The 21918-nt window shown below is 40.9% G+C and overlaps 1 protein-coding gene across 8 annotated transcripts; it reads right to left on the bottom strand.

The window, feature by feature from the left end:
* Positions 1–11302: 11302 nt before the first annotated feature.
* Positions 11303–19537, bottom strand: LOC120296295 (putative disease resistance protein At4g10780). Of its 8 annotated transcripts, none has more exons than XM_039318115.1 (6): positions 19343–19537; positions 18941–19186; positions 18277–18691; positions 16846–17613; positions 13778–16699; positions 11303–13240 (listed from the first exon to the last, which is right to left on the bottom strand). In XM_039318115.1, the coding sequence occupies exons 3-6, from the start codon at positions 18668–18670 to the stop codon at positions 12486–12488; spliced, it is 4839 nt and encodes a 1612-aa protein (XP_039174049.1). In that variant the 5' UTR covers positions 18671–18691; positions 18941–19186; positions 19343–19537; the 3' UTR covers positions 11303–12485. The 8 variants fall into 8 exon arrangements, with proteins under 8 accessions (XP_039174049.1, XP_039174048.1, XP_039174046.1 ...); XM_039318114.1 differs by having other exon boundaries at positions 11303–13778; positions 14166–16699; positions 19343–19536; XM_039318112.1 differs by having other exon boundaries at positions 11303–16699; positions 16846–16894; positions 16973–17613; positions 19343–19535.
* Positions 19538–21918: the final 2381 nt, after the last annotated feature.

The raw sequence follows: 21918 nt of genomic DNA, 5'->3' as shown, positions 1-21918 counted from the left end.
CTTGACGAATTTCTTCTTTCAACCTTGATACCTGTACACTATCGTTTGGGAAAGTCCTCTTGTTTATGATGTGTTGTAATTGGTCTTGCAGGGTCAAAATTTTTTGATGACCATTGGTGAACTTTTGCCTGCTCCAACTGATAAGGGCTGCTGTGACTTTCTGCACTCGCGTAATAAAATCAGGATTTAGTAAGTCTCATGAATTCCATGCGGTAGAGATAATGTGGCTGCATTCAGTATCTTCATTCCAAAATGCTTCAAAGAGGAAAGATTTTCTTTGTTTACGTAAATGAGGCGAAGTGTGAATCACAAGAGGACTGTGATCAGAACCCACAGGTGGGAGTGCAAAAACTTCAGCCGCAGGAAACAGTAACCTCCAATCCATTAAGCAGATCATTCGATCTAGTTTGGCCTTCACAAGCTCCTCCCCTTCCCTATTATTCATCCAGGTAAATTTATAACCTTTGCTTTCTAACTTAGTAAAAGCACAATCGTCTGACAGAGTTCTAAAAGACTGCATTCTGTGTAGAAAGGCAGGTCTTTTGCCTATCTTTCCCCAAGGGTAAAGGACTTCGTTGAAGTCGCCAGCACAAAGCCAAAGGAAGCTGTTGTGGGAATGAATTTGTCGAAGCTCATCCCAGACCAATTGCCACTGTTGAAAATCCATAAGAGCATGGAGAAAGGTAATTCGAGTAGTCCTGCCTTGCTGACCAAACTTACAGCTCATGTCTAAGAGGTGTTGTGTGGAGCTAATCACCTGTAACAGGATAGGATCATTCCAGAACGCTGCTAACCCTCCCGCCAGACCAACCGGATTAAGTATATAGGAATTAGAGAAGTTGAGAATTCGTAGAACTTATTGAAACTTGTCTGCAGAGTTTTTGGTTTCCATTAAAAGTATAATATCGGGCTTTTCATTGGCCGTTATGGCTCTAAGGGCTCGAACTGTCAAGGGATTGCCCAAACCCTGACAGTTCCAACATATCAGCTTCATTTGTCAACAGGTGGCTGTTTAGGGCTAGCCACCAAAGCCCTAATTTCAGCTTCGTTCGCTTGGAAAACAGGGGTTTCCATCAGGTGTAAATCAGTAGGTTCCACTATGAGTATACTTTTGGAGTCATATGGGTTATACCTGCGCTGTTTCTTAGCCGATCCTGGAATAGGTTTCGACCTAGGATTAGTCAGCTTCTTTGATGCTTTTGTATCCATAGGTGCATACTGAACTCCCTTCAATTTGTTATTAGCAGAGACAAGTGCTGTACTATGCATGACTGAGAGTGGTTGGAGCAGTGGAGAAGGCGCAATGGATGATGCACGGTAACCCTCAACATCCCTAGATGGGTTTGCTGCCAGTATTGGAGAGGGGGGGGGCAATAAGGGAGTTGTAGGTAACTGTGCAGGCGGAGTTTCAGGGATCACATCTTCTGTTTGCTCTGATGTATCTGGTGGGCCATAAAAGATTTTCCAGTAAGGACTATGGATTTTGACTTTCGCTCTGAGCCACAGCCCATATGCCATTTTTTCTCTGCCTTCATGCTTATCATCATTATATGGAATGTCTTTGCAGTACATCGCATAATGTCCAAGCTTGCCACAAGAGAAGCAAAAGTGGGAAAGCCTTTCATAATGGAAATCCAACCAAAAAGGTTTGCCTTGTATTCTAATCAGTTTCCCTGTTACAAGAGGTACATGCACATTAAGTTGAACTCGAACTCTTCCTGCTTTGGACAGGTGATCGTCCTTGGAGTCCAATTTCACTTCTTTGATTTCGCCAATATGCTGTACTGCTTTTATAAGCATTCGCTCTGAATACCATTCTAAAGGTAAGCCAACAACTTGGATCCAAAAGTCACAAGTAGAGAAATCATAACAGTGTAGGGGGTGTTAGAAATCCAAGGTTTGAAAATAACCAAATGCCCTGAAAAAAGCCAATGACCACCTTCAAGAACTCTCTACATGTCTGTGTTGGTTTTAAATTTTGCAATATAGAACCCTGCCTCACTTTGTGATATGTCCACAAAATCTATGCGCTAGGCTTTCCTTAATGTGGTTTGAAATGCAGGAAGATTGATAGATGGGTCGGCAAGGATTTTTCCAACCAGGGTTAATCGACATTCCTCGACTGTGTCAGATGACGGAGCTTCATCCCAATCATCAATGATCTGTTCAGTGGTGAGACGACCCAAACTAGTGCAGAGAGCGGCAAGACGTGAAGATTGTGTCATTTTGTCCGAGGCCATTGTAATGGTAATGACGCCAGAGAAACAGAATACGCAAGTACAGAGAACGAACAAAACAACAAGTTGAGACTAAGAAACAATTCTATGTCTTCAGTGAAGATAGATGAGAGTTGAAGACATGCAGAACTAACCGGGGACAGTCAGCGCATAATTGGGTGGACCCGGCATCGCTCTGAAGCCAATGGAATGAGAGCTGACCAAAGTCGAGGGGAAATCTAGCCGTTAGTGAAACGTAGAAGGAATTTCGTCGGAGTACCTTCCCAAAGAAAGCAAGTGAAGAAGAAGACGATGGAAGAAGAGATTGGTAAGGAAAAGTCGATGGCGAAGGTGGACAAGGAAAATGGAGGGCTCGCCGGACGGAATTGGGTTTGTGGTGGTGGGAAATGTGGTCGGAATAGGGATTAATTTAGGTTTAGTGTATAGAAATCTGAAACTACCATGGCTGGTAGAGAGAAACTCAACAAAATGAGAGGTCAAGAGATTCAAATTTCCACACTATTGTGGTGGTTAACCAATGACACAAGACTTACTTTCAAGCCATGTTACCATGTATGAGCCTTAGTTGCTCTCCAATTTCATCACACGTAACACATGACAATGTCTTATGGATAAATATGCGAAAAGTATATGTGGCGTTTGAATTGCTTAAAGGTGGATCCTATCTAGGGGATGGTTTTTTGTCTTTGAACTCTCCAAACTTTTAGTTAAAATATTTTTCTCATTGTTGATTTCTTTTGCAAAAATGAAAAAAATATATTTCTAAAATGCCTAAAAAGTTTCCCGAAATTCCATTTCCACTTGCATTGCGAGTGATGTCAAACCAACTGAAGCCTCTTTCTTCTTCAACAAGCCCAGCCTTCAGTCTGAAGGCTTACATGTTTAAGTCTCTCCAATTCGGCCAACTAGGCCTAATGATGTCAAGCCCTACAAAATTCCCAAAAAAAAAAAAAAAGAGTGCCCCCTCAAAATGGGGACATTACAAAAAAAAAATAAAGAAAAGAAAAATGGGAATTTTTTTTTTTGGTAAAAGGTAATAAATATATTGAGAAAATGCCAAATGTACATAAGATTATGGCATCAAAAACTTGCACTCAAAATGAACAATCATAATGAGTGAAAGGATGTGATGATGTAAAACACAAGGCAATGCCCAAAGAAGGCAAACAACAACTAGAAAGGCACGTCATGAACAATTGGCAAAGAAACAAACACCTTAGCGAAGGAGGAGAGAGACGTCGGCTCTGGAGCACCAGCAGTTTCTTGAAGCATCGGCCGAAACCAGGGTTGATTACGGATCCCTCGAAAAGATAATGGGATTGATGCCCCAACTCCTTTGCAATTTTCTGTTTTTGAAACTATCCTCAAAGATAATGGGCCAAAACCAGGGTCGATTATTGGGGACATTTGAATTTAATCGGGCATCATCCCATATAAAATGCATTAGGACGGGTCCCATATAAAATGCATTAGGATGGGTCCATTAATCCACATAAATCACACGGGCATACCCTCACACAACTCATTTCGTATCTTTTTCATTAATCAAGTGTGATGCCCATGTAATTGCAACAATGTTTGTCACATGCCATCATGCCAAATTCGTATCTTATATCAGTATGTATAATTGCACCACTTAAACACTCCAACGTGCTATCCTTCCCACATATCATCACATGCATAATTCTTGACTAAAAATCATCTAATGCCATGAACATGCATCATAATTAAATTTCACAACTAATAATGCATCATTATTAGAACTTCAAGCATATATAACACTTCTTTAAGATAAGTCATTATATAAGGGTCTAAAGCATTATAATAAACTATCTGATAGCTTATTTTAATGACATATCCTATCACAACATCATATCACATACCACATATCATCACATAATAATTTATTACTCTATTATAGCACACGATATCAACATATCATACTTCACTTATCACATCTTAATAACTTATCACATAACTACTTATCATATATTGATAACTTATCGGTAAAACTTGATAACCTATTGTGATAGCCGTGGTAACCTATCTCGATAATTTATCGGTACCCTACGATAACTTATTATATAAGACCCACTTATCACATTATCATAGCATTATTTAACTTTAATCTAGCCCTAAACTAATCCTTAAATGCAACAATAACCCTAATCAAGGGCTAGAAAGCCACTCACACCCAAATCCAAGCTTCAACAAGCATCGAGGGAGGAGTGGCAAGGCTAGATAGTGGCTATGGTGGCCGGACCAGCACTGATCAGGCCCCGACGAGGGCTATGGAGGCATTCTGGTGGTGGTATGGTGGCAGCACGGTGGTTGGCTAGGTGGTAGACCGTCTCCGAGCTCCATAGGGGACCAAACCGTGAAGGAAATGAAGGAGAAGGAGTTACGGCAGGGGTTGGATAGTAGCCTCCGTGTGTCCGAAAACCCGATACAATTACAGGATTGGCGGTACGAAAGGGTAGTTCAATAGTGACGAAGTGGTGGACAATTGCTGGTGAGGGAAATGTGAGGAAAATGAAGAGAGTGGCTTGCAATGAGATGCAAATGGACAAGGAGTGGTTCAACTATGGCAAGGAGAGAGAGAAAATGAGATTGAGAGCAAAAGGTGAGAAAATGAGAAAGAGAGAATGAAAGAGAGACCATAGTTTTTGGGGGGAGGGAAGAAGAGGAAAATCTTGCCAATTAATGCAAGGCGCACATAATCCCTCAAAAATCCACTCAACTTATGATCTACTTAGCTAGAAGGATGGCTTCATGAAGGAAATAATCCAAGATCATTAATGTGGAAGATTTGCACATGGGAAAATAAGTGAGTAGGCTAGATTGGGGGAGAGGGGGTCGACATCATTTCCCTTCCTTCTCCCTTGTGGCCACCCCTTCCTTATTTCCTATCTTGCCCCTTTGTCTTAAGTTGAATAAGGGGGCAATTTGATCAATTCTCAAAGATTGCACACTCTTCATGCACTATTCACACAATTGACTATAATAAATGCCAAGATTTAGCAATGATGGACCTAATGGGCTTAGAGAGCCCATGGCCCTCCCTTAGACCGCCCACCTCTTGGGCATATGGCCCTTAGGCCGCCCAACATGGGCGTAGGCCCATTTGGCCCTAGCTCCGTGGGCTTGGGCCCACTTGGGTCCTTGTTCGTGACATGCTCCCAACTTTCTGAATTTCCGCATCCCATCAATAAGAAATAGAGTTTATAAGCCAAAATGGCTATCTCGATGTTTTCGTGGTATATTGATCTTTGTTGTAATCTCATCTAAAGATTAGTAGTCAATGTGATTTCATTTTGAAAATTAGGGTCAGAACGAGGATATCACAAAAGATTTCCTCGAGATCATCATGGGAAGTTGAAGCCTAAAGTCGATGGTCCTTTTAAAGTGCTGCAAAGAATTGGAGACAATGCATACAAGATTTAACTCCTTGGTGAGTATGTTGTTTCAGTGAAATTCAATGTAGCCGATCTTTCTCCCTACCATGAAGCTGAAAACAATGAAAACTTTAGGACGAGCTTACGCGTAGCAAAAGCGTTTGATGTCGGAACATTCCTAGAAGTCATTGATTCTAGAAGGGAGTTGTTGGTTTAGTGGACAATTCGTCGATTGCATTAATTATTGACCAACAACCTAGACGTCGATTGACAAGGCAATTATCGGTTCCGAATCTACTCTAATCACTTTGCATTTGGAGGATGTCTACATTCCTTGAAGGCCATTAACTCAGCAACATTGGAATAAGCAAATCTTGGATACATGCATTCAATAACATTTATTTCTTATATTTTGAATGTCTAGTAATTGTTGTTTAAAGTTTTTAGTGTCCCTATTTAATTTGCGTTGTTTTCTAGTTGGTCTTCTCTATGAGTCCTTTTATCTTTCCAAAGAGTCCTAGTAATTATTCATGCTTGGAGGGTTTTTCCAAGTTCATCTATATAAGCATGCTACAATAAATAAGAATGTAGACTTATTTTGAGTGATAATTTATTTAACCTTTGGCTAAAGAACAAGAAGGATCTTTTGTTTTGCTCTTATCTCTTAGGTGGATTCCTACAAGTGGCAAGCGACTTATCCATTTTAGTTCTCACTTGTATTGCCTTCTATTTCTCTACACTCTCTCTGGCATCAGACTCAATAGAGGGGAAATTAGTGTTCATGAGAGAAAATTAGGGCCATAAAGGGAAAAATTGGGGTTGTGAGTCGTGCTACTAAAGCTCTTGCTCTTTATTTGCAAGATCGAGTTGTTAGTTTTGGGGGCAAACTGAAATGGGGAGTGAATTTGCATTCAATGGCCGATTTAAGGTTTGAAATTGGGGGGTTCTTTTTCGATTTGGGGATTTAGAATTCTTATTTGACATAAAGGCATTAAGATGGCGTCGTTTTAGGGTTAAATATTGACTAAACTCACCGACGAACCACGTTGGCCTAAGAAACTAAAAGAAAAGAGCCATGTTCGATTTCTAGCCAAACTTACTAGAGTTGACATTAAAAAGATCATTTTAAAAAAAAAAAAAATTGGCACTTAAGTGATCCAAAAGGAACTTTTGGTATTAAAATGAACGTCGTACACGAGTTTTGGTAGTTTTGGTGTCCTTTTCTCCACGGGATTTAATTAAATTACAAAGTGCGAAATTAAAAGTTAATTTGATCAATTTTAATAGAAATATGTTTTCTCTTTGTAATTTTCCCATTAGATATCTAAATGAACTCAAATCACATGGAGACGTAGTCATTGTAATAATTGTGGCAATTGGACAAAAAAAAATTCTTTTTAAATAAAGATAATTTCAAAATTATAAGTGTTGTATATTTTTTGACTATGCTAGTTATGCAGTTAAAAAAAAAACGGATACTAATTTTTGCCTTTTTCCATTTGCGCAATAACTAATTATAAGTAACTAAACTTGGGATAGTAGTTATCATAATATCCTGTGTGATTTACTATCTTACGAATGGCAACTTCGAATATCATTAATAATAATTTTCTAATTGTGAGTAACTAAGATAATAATATCGATTGTATTCAAGCTCTCTATAACTTATTATTTCAGCTTAAATTATAATTTGATTATAGGTTACGACTTAATATGTTACAAATCATTTACAATATGAATAATTGAATTATGCAATTATAATAAACATAGTCCGAATTTAATAACTTTCATTTAATTTAAATATGATTAATTATTAAACATCCAAAGTCAATTCTAAATTATGAAAATTGAAGCTATTCTCAACTACACGGAATAGCCATTAATAATTCCTCGGCCATCCAGGCGTAGCTATTCCTTATTTTGAGAAAATAGCTATTTCTAATCTATTTTTGAATCAAACGAACGAATAATTGCATAATCAGAATTGAATGGAAATATGATTGTTATTCCTACGAGCCAAATGTGAAGCAAGCTTTCACCAAGAAGAATCACTTACGTAGTTAAGAAGTACTACAGAAAATCCATGGATTCCCAAATCCTTGTCAGTTTCCACGAATCAGAAACTTTCTGACCCTACTTCACAATGTTGCGCAAGATTTCTCCGATATTCAGAGGAGAATGACGTAATTAATGGAGAAGGAATTAGATCTCAACACCTAAGTAATTATAAAAAGGAAGCCATCTCCAGGAGAAGTAACCATGCTCTTAATTGGTCATTTCCCTAATATACGGCCTCTCAATATATCAAGAAATCCCATCTGTCATCATGCTTTCGAGTTTGTAACTTTTTCACCTTCAATAATCGATGGATAGAATTTGAGTATACTTATGGCCAAGTCCCAAAAACAAGTCCAACGTTTTGTACTTGGGACAAAAATAACACGATCTTTCAAATGTTAAAAACCCCCCGCTTTTTAAATGTGGGATAAAACACTGACACCCATTACAAATTCCATCCATTATCATTGCTAAATTATGACGGTTACCCAACGTGGCTCCCTGGTTGACATACATAGCTAGCCATGTCAACCGACACAAATATGGCGTTGTTTTATGTTTACAGTCTTTGTCACCAAACTTATTATATAATCTTTCTCACCAAATTTCTAGCATTTTGTTAGAAATAGTCGTTTGAAGTCATGTACGACTCGTGGTGATATAATAGGAGATTAGGCATAATTTGCATCGGATGTCACTTTTGTCACACGAGTTAAACATTAGGCTTTTATATAGGAAGTTTGAAGGGTTGTGTTATTTTCATCTCACATTCAGAAGATTGGGCTGCTTTTTAGCATTTTTTTTTTTAAGGTTGTGGTACATTAGGTGCAAAAGATTGTGCTTTTTTTTTTTCTTTCTATTTGGCTGTGTACTCACTAATATCCAAGAAGTGAGCTCTAAATGTGTTTCAGTTATGCTTTAAATGACTCTTTTTTGCTTTATTTTGGGAAGTCGTCCTAGTGCTCGTCATTCTTCGCACGGCAAATGGTTTTTTTTTTCTTTTTCTTTTTTCCATTCAAAGCTGGTTGTATTTTTAGATATTAAACATGAAAATAACTTAAGATAGTTTGGCTAAACGAAGTAATAGACTTAAAAGAAGATATTGTATCAGTTATTTTAAACCACTTTGATTTCGATTTATGATAGTACCGTGACTAAAGAAGGAAAATGAGCCCAGCAAAAATACTTAAATGATTACATCATATAATGTAACTTATAGTCGAAAAATTAGTTATACCAATATACTTAGATATAAAATGTGTTCATTCTTCGTTCGGTTAGTTCAGTTTATTGTGTGATGTAATATGAAAGACATAACAAATAGACATTGAGCTTTGACGTTGTTAATATGTGAACTGGCTCTTGAGATTATAAACTAGTTGCCCCGGAGAAAATGCAAATAAATGCTTTATTTGCTAGTCTTTTGAGCAACAACTTTAGTGAAACCAAATGAAGGCTTTGTTAGGGGACTTGCAGACAAGCCTCACAGACAAGCGACATGAAATATTTTGACACCCCTATCATATGTAAGCTAGACTAGAAATGACATGGAGAATTTGCCGAATGGTAGATCGCATTGGCGAAATAAATCAAGGCTGAACTAGCCTTAATACTACGTTAGAAGGCCCAACATAAAAGATTTTGAGTTGAACATTTTAACATGGTATTATGGCATGAGCTCTCAAATGTTTCTTTGTGGCTTAAAGAAATAACAGCAAGTCATCAGCATACATAAGGTAAGTTAAAGATGGACCATCCCGTCCTGCTCTTATCCCTATGATCATCTTCAAATCCTCTGCTTCAATGAGTATCCGAGAAAGAAGTTCACCATAGACTACATACTTGAGTATCCGAGAAAGAAGTTCACCATAGACTACAAACAAGTATGGTGAGATAGAATCTCCTTGTCTAAGACCCTTTTGAGGTGTAAAACCTTTAGCTGCTCCACAATTGATGAGTAGAGTATAGCAACCTGTCGAAATACACTAGTTTATGAATTCACAAAAGTGATATGAAAATCCCATGCTGCGAAGTATTGTGTCGAAAATATTTCAATCAACTCTATCATAAGCTTTGGACATATCCAACTTGATTCCCACAAAGGCCCTCCCATTTTGTTTCTTTCTCATGGAGTTTGTGATTTCTTGTGCCATTACTGAGTTCTCCAGTATACTTTTATCCTAAACAAAAGTGGATTATTGAGGTGAAATTATACGGTTGAGAGACCCCTTCAATGTATTAGCTAACAATTTAGAAATAAGTTTATAGCTTGCATTACACAGACTTATGGGGCAAAACTGGGTAAAAGCATGTGCATTATGTGTTTTGGGGATAAGTACAAGGAAAGTCTGATTGGGGAGGTGGGGCAATTGACCTGTGTGGAATAAGTGCTTCACAAATTGATTGACCTGGGCCTTCACCACTTTCCAGCATTTCACATAGAAGATGGCATGAAATCCATCTAGGCTTGGTGATTTTAAAGGGGCCATCGCTTTTAGAATGTTATAGATTTCATCCTCCGTTGGAATCGCCAAAAGTTCAGAGTTCTCCTCTTCAGAAATAGCCTTAGGAAATAACTCCCCTATGAGAGGGTGTGGATCAAGTATGTGTCCAGAAAAGCTCTATATACTTTGTTAGGAAAAAAGAAAAACTCTAATCTCATCCATATTCGTGAGCCATCGGCCTCCATCATCCTGCACTGCTAGGATATAATTTTTGCGCCCTCTAATAATAGTAGAGATGAAAATATTTGGTATTTTGATTACTCTCTTGTAGCAATAATTGTCTTGATTTTTGCTTCAAGATCATTTCAATCTCTCATGTTGCTCATTAATAGCCTCATTGATTTCCTTTTCTATCCTGTTATTCTCTTCCAAGGGATCATCCCTTTAAATGGAATCAAGTGATGAAATCAAATCCTTAAGGCGTTGTTGGCAAAGCCAAAATGTTCCTTATTCCACTTTTTTAGAGCTATGGCTGTCAATTTTAGTTTCCTATGACATGAGGCCCTCGAACTGTCTGCCACCTCATTTTTTCAAGCCTTTTCCACTACATTAATACAAGCCGAGTCCCGCAGCCAAATTGCTTCAAATTTAAAAGGGTGTTGCAACTTATCCTCAATAGAAGAAGAATTCAGCCAAATAGAAGAATGATCTGAATTGACGATCGGTAAGTGGACAACCCCTTCCCGAGGGAATTCCTCACACCACGAAGTCGAACAGATTGCTCGATCCAGTCTTTTTCGAACGCTTGCAGAGCCCCCTCTGCCATTTGTCCAAGTGTAAGGTTTGCCTCTAAACCCAAGATCAACACAGCCCACTAGATCCACAAAGTCCTAGGAAGTGACGAGAAGAGCCCGGGCCTCCTCTGGATGCCTCCGAGTCAAAGATGGTCTCATTGAAATCTCCAATTCCAACCCAGCCCTCTCCCAAGTCCTGTACCCACCCGCCTATTGCAATCATCATAAAATGCTTGCTTAAGACTAAAATAAGTAGGTGAGTACACCAAAGAAAGCCACCACAGTTGTTCAGGATTTTCACTATTAAGAGACCTCTCCATGAATTTGGTTTTTCCCCGCAAAGGAAATGGATAAGACCACAGGATCTTTCCAAATGACGGCTAATCCTCCTGGTGTATTATCCATAGGAATTTACGTCTTGTAAGAGTCTCTATCCAACTAATATCACATTTTGTCTTGATAGAAATACAATATCCGGGTCACAGAAACAGCAATTAGCCGTCAACTCTCACTGTGGAGTTTCCTACAATGCCTCAACAGTTTGAGGCTATAATATTTATTGCAACGATGGGGCATAGATTTGCCAGCCCCCCTTATCCACTACCCACAGAAACAGACTTACTCCTCACCGCCAAAGCCACAAATCTCAGACAGCTTTCTACCGAGTATTTGAACAACCAATTAGTGTGCACTCACTTTAACATAACTTGTAGAAACAAGAGACCTTGCCTCAAAACCTGTGTAAGCTCATCCGCTAGATCTCATCCAGCGACCTGTAACATCACCGAAGTAATCACCATACTCCAGTTCAGAGGGGAAAAGGGAGACCAACCTCCTCAACATACTCCAGTTTTCGGATGCGAGAGAACTACATTTGACAACTTTTTGAGATACTTGTCCTGCAAAAGCATCTGCCAAATCTTGTCTATGGAACTCTTCGTGAGACTACTCTTATGCAGAGTGGACTTCCAAGTTAGCCATGTTGGTAAAAATAGTTGTGATGAACAAGAGGAACACACTCCAATGAAACTCAAATCAACTACCTGCAAAAACCAGTTCTCAGATGAACTGAACCACTTTATCAAAGGAACGCACAATCATCTCAAGATTCAGGGACTCCTGTAAGCATCACTAACCATGCTTGATTATGTGTTCTATGAGTCGAGTCAAATGTTAAAGAACTACTTTTGGAACGACACATTTTTACTAGATCCGCAGGATGAACTCGTGCTTAAGCATATTAACATATAAAATTACTCAATCACCCACATAAAGTCAGTATCGTATACAAAATGTCTAATTTTATCATCATCTTTCCAAGTTCAACACTTCATTGGAACAATTGAAGGCTATGTCCCTTGACTTCACTCATTACTTCCACAACAGATAATTTTCTTTCCTCTCCTACACTGAATTTAAAGATGGCCAGCAGTGCAAGTAGAAGAAGAAAACAAGAAAAGAGCTGAAGATACTGAACCTAAAGATGGTCAGCAGTGCAAGAAAAAGAAGGCACGCAGCAAAGATCTTCAAATGGTGGAAGGTCTGATCCATCAGACCCTATTTGTGGTATACACAGAAAAATCTCATATTTTTTGTATGTAGCCGGCTCAGATCACGATTCTTACACGCATTATAAGCTCTTAAATATTTGAGAACCAATTGATCCTGATCAGGACCATCCCACTCCAGTGTATCCCACAGTTTCTTACGATCCAAATCAATATTTGGAATGTACAAGCCATGACAAACTGGTTTCAGTTGCAGAGAAATTCTCTCCAGTTTTGGACAACCCAAAACACTAAGCAATCTTATTGAAAGGCAACTTATGGTGCTTTCACATACACTCTTCAGGTCAGGTAGGTTCTCTAGAAGCAAGTGCTTTAACTGTGGGAGAGAATGAAATGGACATGGAGAGGAGGAGGGGATGTGCTCAGGAGTGCTTGCACTTCCTCTGCTTACAATTTCCTCCATTCCTGTGCAGTCATTTACATGGATGCATTGAAGATTCCGAAGATGTGGCAACAATTCCAGCGGAAGCAACTTCTGTATGTTGCAACAATCCACTTGAAGATGCGCTACCAAAAGGGCCGTATCCACTGGCATGCATGGAGGTGGCTGTCCTATTATCTCGACCATATTCTTGCATTCCCGTACTTTAATCTCCTTCAGATTAGGGAAATGGAGAAGCCACTCAGATTCAACTACCCTCTTCATGTTGCCACAAAACTTCACATCAATATATTCTAGAATGGGGAAAGCAGGAAGCAGTGAACCAGCTGCCACTGCAGTTATCCCTTCTATTTCCTCACAACCCTCTTCTAGACTGGGGAAAGCAGGAAGCAGTGAACCAGCTGCCGCTGCAGTTATCCCTTCTAATTCCTCACAACCCTCGATGACAATCGCCCGTAGGCCTGGAAGGAAGACTTTACACCCGTGGCCGAACAGATACTTAAGTTTCAGACATCTCTGGATATTTATCTTCTTAAGACAGGGGAAAAGGAGAGAGTAGGAATGCCCGTTGATTACTTCTTGTTCATCTGCTGCTCCACAGAGCACCTGCAAGTTCTCCCCTTCCATAATCTCTAGAAGCTCGAGTTTTAGAAGTGGGTTCACATCCAAAACGGCCGTATCCACTGGCATGCATGGAGGTGGCCGTCCTATTATCTCGACCATCTTCTTGCATCCCTGTACTTTAATCTTCTTCAGATTAGGGAAATGGAGAAGCCACTCATATTCAACTACCCTCTTCATGTTGCCACAAGACTTCACATCGATCTTTTCTAGACTGAGGAAAGCAGGAAGCAGTGAACCAGCTGCCGCTGCAGTTATCCCTTCTAATTCCTCACAACCCTCGATGACAATCGCCGGTAGGTCTGGAAGGGAGACTTTACACCTGTGGCCGAACAGATACTTAAGTTTCAGACATCTCTGGATATTTATCTTCTTAAGAAAGGGGAAGAGGAGAGAGTACGAATGCCCATTGATTACTTCTTGTTCATCTGCTGCTCCACAGAGCACCTGCAAGTTCTCCCCTTCAATAATCTCTAGAAGCTCGAGTTTTAGAAGTGGGCTCACATCCAAAACGGCCGTATCCACTGGCATGCATGGAGGTGGCCGTCCTATTATCTCGACCATCTTCTTGCATCCCTGTACTTTAATCTTCTCCAGATTAGGGAAATGGAGAAGCCACTCATATTCAACTACCCTCTTCATGTTGCCACAAGACTTCACATTGATCTCTTCTAGACTGGGGAAAGCAGGAAGCAGTGAACCAGCTGCCGCTGCAGTTATCCCTTCTATTTCCTCACAACCCTCGATGACAATCGCCGTTAGGTCTGGAAGGGAGACTTTACACCCGTGGCCGAACAGATACTTAAGTTTCAGACATCTCTGGATATTTAGCTCCTTAAGACGGGGGAAGGAGAGAGAGTAGGAATGCCCATTGATTACTTCTTGTTCATTTGCTGCTCCACAGAGCACCTGCAAGTTCTCCCATTCAATAATCTCTAGACGCTCGAGTTTTAGAAGTGGGCTCAAATCCATTAGATTTTTCATGCCACCGCAGTTACTCCCCCTCAACTGCTGCACATCTCCTGGAATCAAAATAGAACTGCTTTGCCTACCCACACTCAAGTTAGGATCATTTCTTCCCGCATTCACAATAGGATCATTGCAGTAATGGACATCTACAGTACGTGAATGTTCACGAATACGATTTTCGGGATCATAATGAGCCATTTTTACATAAACCAACGAACTTACTTGGTCCACTCTGATTTGAAAATCATTGTAGCCAATCTCCCCAAGGATTTTCACAGACAAGCTGAGCTCGTCCACTGTATCAAAATAGCATTCAAATAATTCAAGTGCCTTCAACTCAGTCATCTCTTCTGCATTCACCCTTCCCTGAATCTTAAGATGTTGCAATTTTACCAATCTCCTTAATGTTCCTTCCCGTAATTTTTTTACACGCGTGCCAAATAGGTCAAGGTATCTCAAGTTCACCAACATTTGCAAACCTTCAACTGCTTCCAGCATCATACATCCCGAGGCATCCAACTTCCTTAATGATTTCAACTTTCCTAAATAAGGAATGTGGCACAATCGATAACACTTACAAAGAACTAAAGCTCTCAAGTTTACCAAGTCCGACATGGAACTAGGAAGTTCTGTGATTTTACTTCCACTTAGGTTTAGAACCTTCAGCCCCTGCAGTTGCTTGAAGAAAGAATCCGGGATATGCTCCAAAAGGCTAACTTTTAATAACAAAGTCGACAGTTTAGGACAATTTGGTGACAAATCTGGAGGAACTTCTTCGATTCTACTCATCAAAGAAACTCTCTCTAAATCACTTGTCCAACATTCCTCATCGGGCATGCGTACTTTTACAATAGACGTTGTACTCATTATGTGTAGCGCCATATCTCTGAGCAAATCATGCATCTTGATCCCCCTATAAGAATATTCCAACAAGAAAGCATCTTGAAGTCTGCTTATTATGGTAAGACCCCTGTTATGTTGTTTCTCCCTAGTATGCAGTTCATCAATCAATCCCTCATCAATAAAAAATTCAATCAACTCCATTTTCCCAATTGATGCATCTTCAGGATAAAGTGCACAGCGTAAGAAACATTGTTGAAGTTGAGGGGACAGGCGTGTGTAACTATGTCTAAGTACCGGCAAAACCCTGTCTCCCATCTCTGTATGATCCTTTTTGGGGTCATTCAGTTTTTCCAAAGTGTCCTCCCAGACGTGTCCTCTCTCCTCCCCCCTCATGCTTCTTGCCATTGTGATGATAGCAAGTGGCAAACCTGCACATTTCTCCACGATTGCCTTTGCAACCTTTTCAATTTTCTCCATACCAAGTACCCCTTTATACCCATCATACTCCACAAATAAGTTCCATGCATCTTTTTCACATAAAGGTCTAATTTCAATTTCTTTACAACCCATTCGAGCACATACTGTAGAAGATCGAGTTGTTAAGACCAGCTTGTATCCATCAGCTCTATTGGGAATTCCCACATCCCGGAGTTCGAAATGCTCCCACACGTCATCAAGAATCAGTACAAAATTCTTCTTCATTGATAAGTCTTTGGACAACTTCGCTGCTCGTTTCTTCACATACTCCTCCTCCATTTCCCTTTCTTTTAGTTCCTTCCAAATATCACTCTGCAACTTATGAATGCTAAAATTTTGGGACACAGTGCAAAAAATTACAGCGTCAAAGTTCCCATTTTCCAGGAGTCTATCACGTATGTGCTCCACTATTGTCGTTTTCCCGACCCCTCCCATGCCAGAAATACCCAAATTTGAAGCACGATTCTCCATTAGACAGCCCCAGATCAACTCTATGTTCCTCTGAATTGCCTTACCTATTAGCTTATGTTCTGATAGTGCCGGTTCTAATAGTGCTGGTCTTTTGGCAGGTTTTGCATGAGTGAATAGCGTTTGTGGAAATTTTTTTCCTCTAAGCTCTTCCACTTCTCTTGTCAATCTCTCCACCTGTTCCTTCAATGGCATATTTTCCCCACTCGCTTCGTTAATGCTTTTGAATTTATTTTTTGCTGTTTTTATTTTCTCCAACCATTTCGTAACCATTGTCTTCGGCTTCATCTGAGGCAATGACTTGGCAGATTCTAGCTTCATCTTCTTCTTTATGTCAGCTCCTCTGCCTTCAAGTCGTTCAATTTTTCTTTTTAGATTTTGCATCTTCTCATGGCTGGTGCGAATGCTTATCTGGTTCAACATTGGTGAGCCTCTGTTCATATCTAACATAAAAAAAAAAAAAAAAAAAAAAACAAGAAATTCATGAGTTAGTCATACACAAAAGCATCGTGCTCCCTCAAATAAGGCAAATGGGGTTATTTGCGGTTCAATTGGTACAACAGCATCGGTTAGATAGATCAAACCATACCCAGAGATGGTATTGATTGGGCTGCCGTATTTATTCCATCCGTTGGGCCCTGCAAATTGACATTTGATTTCTCAGAAACGTGTGGATCACTAGAATGCTGCAATGCACTCCGGGGATCTACTCCCACCGAATCTTGCGAAGGAAACAAATTGGTTTCAATTCCACTTTCTCCATCACATCTTGGATGGGGTTGATTAGAGTGCTGGGCAGTGTTAACCACTTCCAAAGCACAAGGCTCACAGCAGTCCTGCAAAAAACTTGACATACCCGTCTGAAGGGATTTTTCATTTCCTAGCGATGATATCTCTGCCGGATCCGTCCTGTCATGAGTTTGGATATCCTCATCGAGAAACAAACAGCTTGTTGAATATATCGGTATAGATGACAAGCTTTCACCTCCATCTTGTCCACAGAAGGTGTGGTTTGGTCGATTGAAATCCTGCCAAATGTCAGTCATAGCCATGTCGTCGAGTAGAGGATCTGTTGCAAAAACACCAGGTTGATTCGACTCCTGCAACCCATCTGATGCACCGTTGGCGAGGAACTGATCGTTTTGTAATGAAGATGACATTCTTTGATTCTGTTGCTGGTCCCCTGTCTCGAAATTAATTGATTGATCAAATATAGTGTTGCTGGACTGGGAAATTATCTGAAGTTGAGGAGCCATTGAAGTGTCTTGTTGCAGTGGCAATATGCCATGGGACGTATATACACCCCGTGATAGATGGTTTGCCATGTCGACCGCACTTGCTTCCTGTGGGTTGGAATCTGCAAGTAATTTGTCAGAAGACACATCAAGGAAATGGGGAGTGTACTGAAGCTGGTAGCTCTGGCACATCAATTGAACAGATGTTTAGACATTCCCATTTCCAACATAAGAGCTAAGCCAGACTTAACACTAGGACCAATCAACAGTATAATGAATAAATCTCAAACTTGAAGATAAATCAATTTTTTGCAACCACACCAAGCAGGCCAAATCCAAAAATAGAAAGTCTACCTTTTGCACTTTGGATGGGACAAAAATAACACAAACATTTCAGGAAAAAGCTCAACCTTTCAGTTGCAGTAAAAAATGACACATTTTACAAATTTTGTCCATTCTTACTATTAAATGCCACGCTTCATCCAACATGACTCATCATATTGATGTGCACTATGAGCCACATTAATCTCGACCAAAAATAAAATTGCTTTTTGTTTTTGTGCGAATCGCGAGAAATTTGGCAACAAATGACAATGATCATGACTTCGTTCTTTGTGTTGGAGATAAATTGACAAGTTAAGTGTAATTTTTCTCCCTAGCTCACTATTGAATTAGATGGCCTTGGTGAAAAAGGACGATGACCTTGCTCTGAAAAATTAAAGATGTGTTTTCCCATATTGCCTAGAAACATCAAATGGACATACCATTTGCAATGAAGCGGTTACCTTGTGTGAATGACAGCACAGTCGAACCCTGATGAAACTGATGCTGCTCTCCCAGTGATTGTTGACCAGAGGTTAATTGAATCGCATCGGTGAAGTTTGCTCTTCCGGCCGGCCCGCCAGTGGAGTGACGATTGGCTTCTCCGCTACATGACGCCTCCTCCTTGAGTAAGGACAGCAATGGATCTCCCTCATTCTTTAGTAAGGACAGCAACTGATCTCTTACATCATTAGGGACTTTGGGGCAAATGCCAATCCCTTTGCCTTTGATTCCCAGCAAGTGACATTTCACTCTTGTAACCTGTCCACTGCTTTCTTTCGTACAGTGATGACAACGCCATCTTCCGCCCTTCAGTTCGTCCACGAATTTCCAAGCTTTATCTTCATCTCGTGGCATCCTGTCGTCTTGGTTATCAACCTACACGTAAACAGAGCACATCCCATCCATCTTATACAGTATATAAATTTTTTGTATATTCTATTAGCTCAAGCATTGCATTATTCTGACAAGTACGAAACCTGTTCAAAGATGGGAAAGCCAAGTGGCAGATTGATATTCAAGAACCCACACGAATCAGATGACTTGGTGAGATTTTCAAACGGATCTAAAAAGGGAATGAATCACGGAATGATATGAGAATTAGACAACCTGGAATTTGCAGAGTACCTTCTCAAATGAAGATGTATGACTTCTTATTTATCATACTAGCAAGTGCCTACAGCTGTATACATCATTGGAAAGATCTCGAATCGAATTACAACAGTCGACAGTTCGTCGGCCAAAAAAGTGGCCGGAGGTGGCCGATGTCTGGTCAAGAAGTGTGGCGGCGCGAACTGTTCACCCGCAGTCCAGAGCGGATTTCGAGGGCTCGTTTCTCTCGAACCGTGACTCCAACTCGACGTCTGTAAAATTCTATGTAGAGATTTGGGGAATCAAAACATCACTGAGGTGTGTTAGTGGCCATTTTGGGCTAATCGTTGCCGGCGAAGCAAAACCCTAAATGGGTCCGAAAATTTGACTTTGAACAAGACTACCAAATTCGTGCGGAATAGAGCTACAATCTCTTACCTAGTAGCTCGATCCTTTCGGCGGGCTGCGATCCACAATCCTCTCTACTTTCCACTGTCTTCTCGCCCTTTCTCTCTCTCTCTCTCTCTCTCTGTGAGGCGTGCTTTTTCTGAGAGAGAGATCAACTGAGACCCGTTGTTCGTCCGGGGCTTCCTGTTTTCTCACCTTTCCCCTCTTTTGCGGTCAAGGAGCCGTGGTTAGATTTTTCCTTACCTTTCCCCACTTTTCTTCCTCTCTTCCCATTCCTTTTATACAACGTGCCTTAATAATCACAAATGAATTTTAGTCATTATCATTTAGAAAAATTTCATACTTAACCCTGAATTGATATTATTTTTCTCAAAAAATAGCTTAACATAGATATTATTTCAAATAAAAATATGAAGTGGCACGGTTGGTCTAAGAGAAGAACAAACTAGATAAATAAACTCGTTTCGATGAGTCCTAAAATATGAGTAAGATTTTTTTTTTTCTTAGCCTATATCTTCGTGCGATCATGTAGTATTCCATGATATTTGATAATGAGTGTATCATTAGTCCAAACTTCTATTTTATGACTAAGATTTTTAATTTATTAGTTGTTGACACCTAAATTTTCCAATTTTTCATTTAGGATTTAATTGTTTACGAAATTAGGAATTAGTCGTTTTAAAAAAAAAAAAAAAACAAAACAACGAAACAAACAAACAAAAAAAAAAGAAGAAAACAAAAAAAACAAAAAGAAAAAGAAAAAAAGAAGACATGGAAAGGGCTGGGCCGGATCTCGCCTTGGCCCAGGCCCATGCCGCTTCGCCTCCATCTTCGCCGAAACCCTAGCAACCAAAAGGGGGGTGGGGAGACCTGCGAGAGAGGGGGGTTCGAAAACAAAGAGAGGGGAGACCAAACAGGGAGAGGGAGAGGATCCGGAACAAAAAAAAAACGCAGAAAGAGAGAGAGGAGAAAAAGAGAGGGAAAACTGGAAGGAAGGGTGGCGGCGGGTTGCGTCTCCACGAGCAACCTCGCCCTCTCGCCGATCTCTACCGCTCCCGCAGTGACCCACGACGACCAACGGACGCTTTTCCGCCGGCCCTGACGAGCTGTTGCTATTTGCCGCCCCTGCTTGCCACCATTGCTGCCGTCGACCTTGCAACTTGACGCCTCCGGTCGCCCCTCCTGCCCGAACACCAGATCCCGAGCCCCCACGACACTACCTCTGCTCCTGCTCACTGATCCTCGCGCCACCGCCGCTTCACCCAAGCCGATCGCTGCGTCCCCTCGCCACGCACTGCAGCAGCCGAGCTCCTGTTCGCCAACCTTGACATCGTCACCGCCCCTCGCCGAAACACCACCTCCTCTGCTGCTGCCGCTGCGTTCGCCGCCCACACGGCGTTCCCGACGCCGAACTAGCCGGGAGACGAACCGGATCCGGGAGTTGATCGAACTCCGCCGCACCACCGGGCCGACCGCCGCCGCCGTCCCGCTCTAGTCGCCGTCCGAACCCCTTTGCAGCCGTGGCCGGTGCCGTCGCTCACCCATCACCGCCCTTAACCCGACGCCGTCCGAGATGCCTCGCCAGTCACCACCGAGCGAGCCCCACACCGGCCCTTGCCTGTTGCCCACACGTCCGTGACGCCCTCCTCAGCCCGAGTGCCGCTCGTCTTCGCAGACGCCGCGTCGCCGCTGCCGCTCACCGCGTCGCCGCCACCGCCCGCTGCCCGCCGCGTCGCCGCCGCCGCCGTCAACACAGAACCCTAAAGAGGAGGTACAAACCGGGTCAAAGAAATGGGTAGGGTTTTAGGTGAATCGGGCTGGGTTTGGGCTGTTGTTTTTGCTTGTGGGCTTTTGGGCTTGGGCTGGTTTAGTATAGGCTTGTGGGCCTGCTTTCTTTTAAAAAGGGAGGAGGGGCATCTCTTGGGTTGGGCCCGTGATTCGGGCCGAACTGCTCCTAACCGGACCCGATCCGCGCCAACCGGGCCGAACGCGGGTCGGGTTGAACTGGACCGGTCCGGTGCGGTTCAAAAATATATATATTTTAACATTTAAAAAAAAAAAACAATTTCGAAAATTCAAAAAAATATTAAAAATTTTAAAATTTTAAAAAATTAAAAGATTAAAAATAAAAATAATTATTTTTCTTTAAAAAATTTAAAAAAAAAATTTAAAAAAATTAAAAATTTCGAAAATAAAAAAATGATGGGATTTGGTTAGGAATTGCTATATCTTGCCATGTTAGTATAATTAGGCATTTATTTGCTCGCATATTAATTATGTTGTATGTTTGATTTACGTATCTAATTATGTTTAATCGTGCGTGTTTAATTTTACTACAATTAGGATTTTGGTAGTTATGATTGTTACTTTAATGATTACGTATCTGCATGATCACCTCACATGGTATAAAATCAATATAAACTGCTTGTCAAACATCATTTTGTTAAAACGAACAAGATTAGGTACCGAAAGGGCACTAATTGGTTAATTAGTGTAATCAAGTCCCCGATCCTAGATTCTCTGGTTGCGTAGGAAGTGAGGCACACTCCCATGCCTCACTTAGTTTCTAGCCGACCCCAATAGGCTAGTGGCGACTCCTTTTGTGC

The sequence above is a fragment of the Eucalyptus grandis genome, chromosome 7 (genome assembly GCF_016545825.1).
Source record: "Eucalyptus grandis isolate ANBG69807.140 chromosome 7, ASM1654582v1, whole genome shotgun sequence".
Lineage (NCBI taxonomy): Eukaryota > Viridiplantae > Streptophyta > Magnoliopsida > Myrtales > Myrtaceae > Eucalyptus > Eucalyptus grandis.
This window is presented reverse-complemented; position numbering and strand designations above follow the sequence as displayed.